At 36.7% G+C, this 12612-nt stretch overlaps 1 protein-coding gene across 2 annotated transcripts in view; it reads left to right on the forward strand.

Annotated features, from left to right (window-relative positions):
- LOC121387394 (endoplasmic reticulum resident protein 44-like) overlaps positions 1-12612 on the forward strand; it is a 42365-nt gene that overhangs the window by 22626 nt on the left and 7127 nt on the right. Inside the window, exons 8-11 of one of the 2 annotated variants that reach the window (XM_041518497.1) lie at positions 1835-1892; positions 3341-3355; positions 9864-9980; positions 11990-12101. In XM_041518497.1, coding sequence (XP_041374431.1) covers positions 1835-1892; positions 3341-3355; positions 9864-9980; positions 11990-12101 — 302 coding nt within the window. The remainder of the gene's footprint in view (positions 1-1834; positions 1893-3340; positions 3356-9863; positions 9981-11989; positions 12102-12612) is intronic. The other variant, XM_041518498.1, reaches the window with a different exon arrangement.

Raw genomic sequence — 12612 nt, forward strand, 5'->3', positions numbered from 1 at the left:
ATCTACAATTCATATCCCATGAGATGTGTATGCTATTTTGTAGAGTAAAAAACCCCCCAAAACAGTGACATTCTTAGGGGGGCAACTGCCCACCGTGCTCCCCTCCTTTCTCTCTCTCTCTCTCTCTCTCTCTCTCTCTCTCTCTCTCTCTCTCTCTCTCTCTCTCTCTCTCTCTCTCTCTCTCTCTCTCTCCCCCCCCGCCCCCCCGCCCCCCCCCCCCCCCCCCCCCCCCCCCGCTGGATGGAAATTAGCTGTCACAATCGGCTATTGATCCCAGAAAATTACCGCGACGTGCTGCCATTGTTGTCAAGCGAAAATACTTACCGAAAACGTGTCGTGTGCAAAGCAGTGGGAAATATGAATTGGGAAATGCACTGTACAGTATCGGCTATCGGCATGCCTTTGGGCGAGATAGTCAGAAGGTTAATAATGAAAACACTCCAAGTTTTCTCCTGTTTCTGTTTATACATGTATGTTATACAGATGGATTGGTTTTTTCCCGTTCCAACCAGTACTCTACAACTGATATATCATAGGCCATTGTGTGTGCTGTCCTTTATGTGGGAAAGTGCAGATAAAAGATACCTTGTTACTGATGGAAAAATGTAGTGAGTTTATTTGAGACTATAAGAAATTACCAAATGTTTGACATCCAATAGCCAATGATTAATTAATCAATGTGCTCTAGTGGTTTCGTTAAACAAAACAAATGTTTAGCTTTGATTTCAAATTATGGTGTGCAGGCACAGATTTTCGAAAGAAACTACTGTAAACTGACATTGTTTGACACTTAGTAGCTAATGATTATATAAAAAAATTTAATGTGTATATTATGGGTGTTTAAAATTTAGTCTTATCTACTGACATATATATTCTATATTTATTGAACTAGGAACGTGAACTGAATAAACTAAAGTTGGTTCAGGGCTCGAGCTTAACGACAGCACCAACGGCAATTGTCGCCGTTGAGATATAAATTGCTGTGGGTTAGGAGCATCATCGATGGCAATTTTGTGTTGCTGAATAAAAATTACTACTGTCGGTAAAACTCCTCAACAGCAAAATGAATATATCTGGTGTACATTATCTGCCAGTATTTAACATTTGTACATCTGAAATATGTCTACATGCAACAAAATAACCTTTCAGTCATATTTATTTGCTGTTAAATTAAGTCACCTTTTAAAGGGACATTCCAGAGTTTGCTGCATTTTAACATGTTTCCGACTAATAAAATATTTCTACGATTAAACTTACATATTAAATATACATGTATTTTCTGGTTTAGAATATCGGTGTGTGTATATTCAATGTATTTCTGGTCATCTTAATATTTGTAAGAAGCCCAAACTGGATTTCGTCTTCAAATAATTTTGGACGTACGAAAAAACATATTTTAGGAAATAAAACGAAATTTAACCCAGTACAAATATTAGAACGATCAGAAATATCTTTAATATACAGCCACTAATATTTTATGCAGAAAAATATATCTGATATGTAATTACAGTCGTCAAAAAGTCTCTGTTAGTCGATAACATCTTAAAAATTGCAGCAAACTCAGGAATGTCCCTTTAACAAAATATTTTCATAGGCAGGCTTATTGATTGCCACTGGTGGGCCGTTTTGCCCATAACATTTTCATAGGTAGGCTTATTGATTGCCATTGGTGGGCCGTTTTACCCATAACATTTTCATAGGCAGGCTTATTGATTGCCATTGGTGGGCCATTTTACCCATGGTAATTTTTTTTTTTTAATGCTGTGAGTGACTAATTCTTAAGTTTAAGCCCTGGTGGTTGTGTTACATTTAACTTTCTTTCTTATTTTTTCAGCCCTGTTTCTGAATCTGAGAGATCAGCAGGCGATACTGTTGTGTTCAGGCCGCCCAATGTAAGTCACTTTATTGTTCATTTTCTTACACACAAAGTTCTGCAGTGTAATTTTTATAAAAAATAGTATTTTTTACCTTTTTGGTGAAATTATTGAGGTATTACAACCATAAGAAATTGCTATACATGTATGTATGTACAAATGATAAAAACCCAGTTCTTATAATTCTACAGCTCCTACAAGTTTGAATATAAATAAATTAGGTTTTTTCATCGTTCCAGCCAGTGCACCATGACTGGTATATCATAGGCTGTGGTATGTGCTATCCTGTCTGGGATGGTGCATATGAAATATCGCTTGCTACTAATGGAAAAATGTAGCGGGTTTACTCTCTTAGACTATATATCAAAATTATTAAATGTTTGACATCCAATAGCCGATGATTAATAAATCTATAGTGGTGTCGTTAAACAAAACAAACTTTAACTTTTCATTCATCGTTGTCATGTTTAGTCATGTTCATGGAACTTACCTTTGTTTGACACCCAGGGGGCGCTATGTGGCCCACTGGTAAGACACAAGATTGATGCGTAGTCTGTGTGGGATCAATCCCCGTCGGTGGGCCTATTGGGCTATTTGTCATTCCAGCCAATGCACCACGACTGGTATATCCCAGTGGTATGTGCTATCCTGTCTGTGGGATGGTGCATATAGAAGGTCCCTTACTGCTAAATGGAAAAATTGTAGCTGGTTTCCTATCTAAGACTACATGTGATGTCAATGTTCTCTAGTGGTGTCGTTAAACAAAATAAACTTTTTTTATTTGACACCCAATAGCCAATGTGTATTTCTGTGCTGGGGTGTCGTTAAACATTCATTTATTCATTTATTTGTTGTCATGATGAGTCTTCGGTAATGACGTCTTATGTTCCATAATAACCGTCATTTTAGTTTCTGACAACGACAGTATCAACTTTTGCATTAAGCTGAATTTTAAAAAGTTTCTCATTTAGCTTCATTTGTCACAAATGTTTAAGTTCTAGCTCAATAAAACTTGGTTTATGGATGTTCATCACATTGCTTGTAAAAAATATATTTTAAAAAATCGGGTCAATTAAAAATATTTTATTAAATTTTTTAATTTAATTAATTTAGTCGAACATTGATAAAACTTGGTTTATAGTAACTGTTATATTTATGAATGGTTATCGCAATGCAAGTTAAACAAATTTTTTAAGTTTTTTGTTTTTTTTAAGATGCTTTAAAATCCACATCAATGGATGCAGTTATCAGCATCATAGAATAAGTTTATTGTATGCAAGACATTTAATTCCGCCGAATTTTTGTTTGTATTTTATTGAAGGATAACATTAAGTGGGTTTTTTTTTACAGAGATCAGCCTTTCCGAATAAAGTAAATTGTATAAAAGTAAAAAGTTTGTAAAATATATTATGCAAAATTATGATTTAATGGGGGAAAAGTATATTTTGTGTTATTGTTTTGCACAGATATCTACACCAAAGGTTTGTATGGTTTTTGTGTTAATTTCTGACATGTTTGAATTCTGCGGTATGGTGGGGCAAGGCCTGGTTAATAATTCTGTAACTGTTATGTTATGTTAATCTGTGACACCTAAGTATTCAATGGTAAGATGTGGTATATAGTTACACTTACGGTTCATGTTCATTTTCCATCCACAGTGGTCAGTTTATTTGTGACATTTTTACATTCTATGCAATTGTGAAAGCCGGTAAAGCTACATAGATGTACAGTTTGTGTTGCTCTGTGACTGTTATGTTAAATTGTGATGTTTACCTTCTGTGGAGTCACGGAACCCGTTATAGTTACGTTTCACGTTAATTAGTGTTTTCCCTAGACATCTTTAGAGCATTTTCAGGGTACACATACTTTTGTTTACCATAAAGACAAATAATTAATAAAAATTGAAATAAATGTAATCAATGTGCTTGCTTCAATAAATGAATGGAAAAATATAAAACAGGGATTTATTAATGTTTTATAAAGGTAATTTTATAATTAATTATTGAAAAAGACTTATTTAATCTCAGGGCAGCATGGCGCTGATTAAGGCAAGATAGTGTTACACTACTGAGGCCTGGTGCCGCAAAACAAGCTGGGGAAAACTCTATTAATCTGTCTTTGTTTTTAATTATTTAAACAATACAGAATGGCATGTATTTCTACACTCCACAAAATTAATTAAGAACCAGTAGTCTTCGTCCTAATTTTTTTGCGAGTGTACATTATGTGGGAAGTTTTTATCTCAGATGATTTGTAAATGTTGTTTGATTGAACTAATTGTGACCACTGATGCATACAAAAATAGTGTTTTCGTAAGGTTTCTTATATTTTATACCATATATATTTATGTAAAAAAAACAAATTTAAAAAAAAATAAAAAATTCTCCAGGCAAGCTCAGACAATCTCCAAATTTGCCAATTGCTAATTTTAAAAAGAATTTTTCAAATTTTATTGTATTTTGTGTAATTTTTTTAATAATTGATATTTTGTTTCAAACTTTAACTGGGTTTCTACTATTTGTGAAGTTTAGTCAATAATTAGGCAGAATTGTCTGCTGACCCAGAGATGGCCCTGAATCTGCTGGCCCCGAATCTGCTGGCCCCGAATCTACTGGCCCCGAATCTACTGGCCCTTCATCCATTAGCCCTTAACCCACTAGCCCGTAATCCACTCGCCCTGAATCCACTAGCCCTGAATCCACTAGCACTTAACCTACTAGCCCTGAATCTACTAGCCATAATATACTAGCCCTGAATCTACTAGCCCTAAATCTACTAGCCCATAATATACTAGCCCATAATATACTAGCACTGAATCTACTAGCCCATAATATACTAGCCCTGAATCTACTAGCACTGAATCTACTAGCCCATAATATACTAGCCCTGAATCTACTAGCCCATAATATACTAGCCCAGAATCTACTAGCCCTGAATCTACTAGCCCATAATATACTAGCCCATAATCTACTAGCCCATAATATACTAGCACTGAATCTACTAGCCCTGAATCTACTAGCCCATAATATACTAGCCCATAATCTACTAGCCCATAATATACTAGCACTGAATCTACTAGCCCTGAATCTACTAGCCCATAATATACTAGCCCATAATATACTAGCCCAGAATCTACTAGCCCATAATCTACTAGCCCATAATCCACTAGCCCTGAATCCACTAGCCCTTAATCCACTAGCCCTTAATCTCCTAGCCCTTAATCTCCTAGCCCTTAATCCGCTAGCCCTCAATCCGCTAGCCCTCAATCCGCTAGCCCTCAATCCGCTAGCCCTCAATCTGCTAGCCCTCAATCCGCTAGCCCTTAATCCGCTAGCCCTCAATCCGCTAGCCCTCAATCCGCTAGCCCTCAATCTACTAGCCCTTGATTAATTTTGTTGAGTATAGTTTTACATCTAAACTCTGATTGGTTATAGTATCAGGACCTTTCGTCAGTAAACCTGTTTAGTTTTTCCACAACAACTAGAATATGAAAAGCATTGTGACATTCTATTCTGTCTATGGATGTGAACAAATAAAAAAAATCTATCTGCAATCCCATCAGGCTGCAAATTTAGCAGGATTTGGTGCGTCTACGAATCCCAGATTTTAGGTCGGAAGTGAAATAATATGATATGGAATTTACTAAAATATCTAGATTACATAATTTATTAATTCGATGACAGTCGCTCTTTGCACTCATGTTTTGGCTTCGTACCCAGTAAATATAATGTATCCAACGGTAATTTTTTGATATGATATATTTGACAAAAGGTACTTTTTATTTCTTTCATCTTTTAAATTTTAAACCTAATATTTTGTCCAGAATTGTGAAAATTAAAAACATACTGACCTGTAAACAACATAAAATTTTGACGGGTCAAGTTTAAAAAAAAAATTGTTGATGCCTTGTAATTTTGAATGTGAATAATGTCAGTATTCCAGTAGCGTCACTTTGCATCACCTTACAATAACAATAAACTGGGTAGATGACACTTCGTTTTTCAGAACGCTGGACAAATTTCAATGCAAAATGTTTTGATTGAACATTACTAAGCACCAGAATGTGTCTGAAGAAAATCTTATAATTAGAAAATTGTACCATTAACGAAATACGGATTTCAAGTGAAATTATAGTGAGATATGCTATATTTATTGAGTACGAAGTCAAAACAAGGGTGTGAAAAGTGAGTGTCATCAACTGTAGTCCCCTAATAGAACTACTGTGAAACCCCTTGAAACTAGACACTGATAGCTATTAAGGGCCAAGTAGAAAGTCCTGTTCTAAGGGCTATTCACTCCAGAGATGTGGCAGGGCTTCTAGATTATGGTAGCCCCTCTCCCATGGCTACTAATACTCAATGTTGGGCTAGTAAATAACTACTATTGCCATGCCCGACAGCTAGTGAAAACAATTTGTCAAATGTTGCAGTTGTCTATTTTATAAATATGAATATCCTGCCCCCAATCCCCACCCCCAATTTTATTATCTTTAAGCAATATCTCTTTCTTTAAGTCACATACATGTATCTGGTTTTTACTGTTATTTAGTAAAATTGTATTAACTTAAAGTAAAGTAGGGCAAGTGAATTTTTTATCATGGCTAGTGGATTTAAAAAAAATTCTAGAAGCCCTAGAGGTTGTGTTCTATAAAGGGCCCCGTCTTACCAAACAACACTTAGTACAAAGATCATCTTAAGTGCATTACTACTCTATGCACGTAAGGTGGTGTCCTTAGCGGTAAGATCGCATAGTTGTAAAACGAGGCCCTAGTATATAAAAAGGAACCATAACAAAACGTTTGATTTCAAGGAAATTCCAGTGTACTGACTGTCGAGTTTTCATGGGTTTCACTGTACATATTGCGGACACATAATAGCCTGAACAATTGATTAAACAATGTGCTTTCTAATACAAAATATTGTATAATTATCTTATTTCATTTACAGCATGGGCTTGGTTATGAATAACTGAAAACATTTATGGGTTTTGGGGTTTTTTGTAGCATGGTTGGTGAATGAATGAGTCATGTGACTATACATACAGATCACTCCAGGTCATTTCGTTTAGGAATCTGGGGTGGGTGGGATGGGGGTCTAGACTGGCGAACAAAGTTTATAGTCAGGAGGATCAAATCATGCACCTCCAGGGAAAAAAAAAGAAGATATATTTTTTTGCACGAGTAGGTGGGTGGGTGTTTTTTTCCCACCCCCAAACCCTTCCCTGCACATGCACCTGAAGTCCCATGTTGACCCCTGATCAAATTCAGCCGTGTTTCTTTTTATACATTCAGCGCTATGAAACTGCAAAATGTTCACATTTAAGGCATGTTTAGAAATTGTATCTTCAAAAGTATTGGTATTTTATCCTTAACCTTGTTAAATGCTTGTTAAATTTAATAGTCTAGTCTTCCTTATCCCATGCAACCAGTGTCTCTGAATAATACATTCGGTGGGGCAGGACGTAGTTGGTGGTTTTGGGATTGATACCCGTCGGTGGGCCCATTGGGTTGTTTCTCGTTTAAGCCAGTACACCATGACTGGTATATCAAAGGTGGTGGTATGTGCTATCCTGTCTGTGGGGAAAGTGCATATAAAAGATCCCTTGTTGCATTAGAAAACAAATGTAGCGTGTTTCCTCTGATGACTAAAAAACCAAATGTTTGACATTCAATAGCCGATGATTAATGAATCAATGTGCTTTAGTGGTGTCCAATTTTTTTGTTTGTTAGTGGTATGTGGTCAGTCTAGGATAGATCCCTGTCAGTGGGTCCATTGGACTATTTCTTGTTCCAGCAGTGCACCATGACTGGTATATCAAAGGCTGTAGTATGTGCTATCCTGTCTTTTGGATGGCACATATAGAAGATCCTATGCTACTAATGGGAAAATTAGTGTGTTTCCTCTCCAAGACCATATGTCAAAATTACCAAATGTCATGACTATTGGGCTTCTGTTTCTTGTTCCAGCCTGTGCACCATGACTGATATATCAAAGGCTGTTGTATGTGCTATCTTATCTGCAAGATGGTGTATATAACATTAACAGAACCCTTGCTGCTGATACAGAAATGTAGCAAGTTTCCTCTAAGACCGATCTGAACAGATCAGGCCCTTTTAAGGGAGACAACTCAATGCTATATAGGTCCACTTAACGAGCTACTCTCGGCATACTAATCTTTCAAAACTATACGTAGCTCTCTATTTTTAATTTTTTATGGACTGTTCAAAATTGCACCCAATTTCCTTCATAAAAATGCGCACACATTTTCTTTGGCTTAATCCTATGGGACTCTACAAATTCCATAGCACCATACCACCCTCCACCTGTTACCGGCCCCGGTCGGACTGCTGGTGCTCCCTTGCACCAGCTAGTGCAGGTGGTCCCCCCTCCAACCCACCCTACCCCTTTCCTGTCTTGGACAGAGGAGACGGCCAAGGCCGGCACCTGTGCCAGGACAGACGTGTGCTACAACAGCTTGTTCTGAATGTGCATGTTAAACACCGACCTGACCTGACCTCTAAGACTATACATGTATGTCAGAATTATCAAATGTTTGACATCTATTTCTGAAGATTAACAATGTGCTTTAATGGTGTCATATATAATATTAAACTAATCAGACTTCAAGTTGGAACTTTTTAAAGTTTTAAAACATATGGGCCAGTGCACCACGACTGGTATCTCAAAGGCAGTGGTATGTGCTATCCTGTCGGTGGGATAAAAGATCCCTTGCTACTTATGGCAAAATGTAGTGGGTTTCCTCTCTTAAGACCACATGTCAAAATTACCAAATGTTTGATACCCAATAGCCGATGATTAATGAATCAGTGTGCTCTAGTGGTGTTGTTAAACGAAGCAAACTTTTAAAGCATGGGCTGTAAAGACCTGTGTGAATACTTGTAGAATTGACCTGGAGTGACCCAAATGTGAATGACTAAAATTAACACACAGGTGCGCGGGATACTGCACAAACCTTTTCATAGCCTGACAGGATGTTGCATGTCTTTCATTGTGCCATGCAGTCAGTGAGCTCTGTGACTGGTGTATATCACACGTATATATGTATGTGATATATGTATGTATGTAATGAACAAACTAATGAATGTATGTAATGTCTGTAATGAACTAATCAAGAAGATCTCACTGCATTTAGCATGCTTCATTTTGCTCATTAAACATGAGGGCCTGCTGAGAACTATTAGTAGGCACGACGTGTGCCTGAATTTTATATCCAGTGATTAATTAATCAGTGTGCTCCAATGGGGTTGTCAAACAAAACAAACTTCTTTTTTTATTATATTCTGGTATGACCATCCCTTACGTTTCTTAATGTGAGCGTTTTCTTGGTTTATGCAGTGTTTTCTTGGCCTATGCAACGGTTTTATAATGTGCAAACGTTTTCCAAAATGGCTGACCAAAACAACAAAAATGCTTGACTTTGTATTATTCTCAAATAGTCCTCCAGATAACAGTACAAATAAAATCTTGAAATGATTAGTACCATACATTTCAAAAACAAAAACATATCCGTATAAAATTGAATACACAATACAAAACAATTTTTAATTCATAGCGTGTTTTCATGAAACAGTTACCACGGTAACAAAACAATGAAAATTGATACGTCAACGAAACATTAAGAAATAGTTTTGCTTGCCAAAATAACACTATTTTTTAAAATTCCAATAATGCTATGCACATTTTAATTTTTTTGAGCATAACTAATTTTTTCCAGAGTGGGTACTCTCAGAACTCAAAACATTTAGCAACCATTTTTATTCGTCGCAAGTCACGTTTTAATGATGTTAGCTAACTTGCTGTTTGCTCGCCACGAAGAAAACAATCCATTTGTTAACACTGATCACAGAATGTTTTACGCACATCCGCGTTAAGAAACATAGGGCAGGTGCAGCTTTATACTAGATACTGAACAGGTGTTGATTAGACCATGTGCTGGGGTGTCACTAGGCCGACCTTCCTTTCGTTTCAGACACATCGTCAGGACATTGTGTTCACGGGAACTCTGACAGCCTTAGACCAGCTCAACCAGTGGGTGCAGGACAAGTGTGTACCGCTAGTCCGGGAAATCACCTTCGAAAACGCTGAGGTAAGATTTACATGTAATGACAGTTTTCTAATTTGAGAAATCACCTTCGAAAACGCTGAGGTAAGATTTACATGTAACGACAGTTTTCTAACCTGAGAATTCACCTTCAAAAACACTGAGGTAAAACAAACTTGTACCGACAGTTTTCTAACCTAAGAAGTCACCTTCAAAAACACTGAGGTAAAACAAACTTGTACTGACAGTTTTCTAATATGAGAAGTCACCTTCAAAAACACTGAGGTAAGATTTACTTGTACCGACAGTTTTCTAATATAAGAAGTCACCTTCAAAAACACTGAGGTAAGATTTACTTGTAACGACGGTTTTCTAATTTGAGAAGTCACCTTCGAAAACACTGACGTAAGATTTACATGTAATGACAGTTTTCTATCCTGAGAATTCACCTTCAAAAACACTGAGGTAAAACAAACTTGTACCAACAGTTTTTTAATTTGAGAAGTCACCTTCGAAAACACTGAGGTAAAACAAACTTGTACCAACAGTTTTCTAAGTTGAGAAATCACCTTCGAAAACACTGAAGTAAGATTTACTTGTAACGACAGTTTTCTAATCTGAGATGTCATAACATACAGGTACATATATCTTTAATTCAATTTCCATGACATTTTTCTCATTTCTCAATGAACAGTAAAATTACATCGTCAAGGAACGTCATATCTGATGACGTCATTTTATATGGGAAAGTTGTCTTACTGAGTGTTATTGTTTATGGCTCCAAACAGGGGTGGGGAAAAGCCCTTTTTTCCCGGTCTGGGACCGATTCTCGATCTCTGAGACCGAAATTATTTTTTTAAAATGTGCGTTTGCCGGTCCCACTTTTGTCATTTTTGTCGGTCCGAAGCACCTGTCCTTTCTTATTATAGGAACAAATTCCCATCCGCCAAATGGATCGGCCTGCCCAGACATTGGTATCTTGTGCATGATTTAAGATAATAATAAATAAATAAATAGTGGTCAAACTGACTGGTGTTTCAGACGTCTGTGATTTTAAAGTCTGCCATAAGTCGGACCTACAATCAATCTACTGCCACTAGGCTAGACATTTGTCAAAGCCGCTGAGCTGGTCACGAGATAAAACAGACGTTAACAATAACATCATTCTTGGTGAAAAAGCTACCAAGGTATTACACCCAAATTAAAACAAAGGACCCAGAGTTTGTAACTGGTCACAATCAACACATGTCAACAACGCCTGTGTACGGAGCTATGTCGCCAGTGTCGGGTCGAGTGTCCGAGTCAGACTCTGAGGCAAGAGGCTGTTGTGAAATACAAAACTGCTTGAAATAGCATAAAATATTCTGAAATAATCTATAAATGTGTTTCTTAGTGTATCAAATAATTATAAAGGACTTTAAAATGGGAGTGAGCTGGAATAGCTAAACCGGCTATCTTTAGAGCCAGGAGAGGTCAAATGTCATCCAATCGGCGACAACGTTATTAATTGCTTTATCTAAACGTGTGCTAGCTCAAGTTGTCAAACACTTCAACGGTGTTATTGTTTATTAATTTTCAGGATAGTACTGAATACTGGTACTTTTTATACATATATGGGAGTTAAAATGCATAACTTTTATTCCTTTTTTATATTATTTATTCCATTATGTAAAATATATATAATTAGTTTTTTTCGCTGATGTGATCATACATTTTGTTTTTCTTTCATGTTTTGATGTTTATCATTTCGCGTTCTTGATTCAAGATAAAAATAAACAAATGCCACTATGATTTTGTTTTTAAAACACTATTTGGCAAATATCACCTTTTAAATGATTTTTATTTGTATTCCTTTCTCCCCCAACCCCCTCCCCCAGACCTCTGAAAATGTGCCACAATTAACAAATGTTAAACATCCAATTGCTGATGATTAATTACTCTGTGCTCTAGTGGTGTTGTTAAACAAAACAGACTTGAACCGTAGCATTAAAAGGATTACAGCACGTACATGTGGGTTATTGTTGTTATGTCTAGTTTATATTATTGTCTTTCAGGAACTTACGGAAGAGGGTCTACCGTTTTTAATTCTGTTTCACAAATCGGACGATCAAGCCATAGTGGACTTGTTTAACCTTCAAGTCCAGAAAGAGTTAATCCAGGAGAAAAGTAGGTGGAACCCACATCGAGCTGTCTAAAATTTAGAAATATTGTCCTCTCACAAAATTACAGTGATAAACAAACTACAGTGAAACTCACCTAAACCGGACACCCTCAGTAAACAGGTAAAAAGTCTGGTTTAGAGAGGTTTCCTTCGATACTGATATTTAAAAAAGGACTGAAAAAATGTCTTGTTTAGAAGGAATTCTGGTTTTAAGAAGTGTCACTGTACATTGCAGTTTAATCATAGGGGTGGGACGTAACCCAGTGGTAAAGCGTTCGCTTGATGCACATTCGGTCTGGGAACGATGCCAGTTGGTGGTTCCATTGTGCCGTTTCTCATTCCAGCTACTGCACAATGACTGGTATATCAAATACTGTGGTATGTGCTATCCTGCGTGGGGGATGGTGAATCTATAAAAGATTCCTTGCTGCTAATGGAAAAATGTACATTGTATATGTCAGAATTACCAAATATTTGACATCCCATACCCGATGATAAATAAATCAGTGTGTTATA

The sequence above is a fragment of the Gigantopelta aegis genome, chromosome 13 (assembly GCF_016097555.1).
Source record: "Gigantopelta aegis isolate Gae_Host chromosome 13, Gae_host_genome, whole genome shotgun sequence".
Lineage (NCBI taxonomy): Eukaryota > Metazoa > Mollusca > Gastropoda > Neomphalida > Peltospiridae > Gigantopelta > Gigantopelta aegis.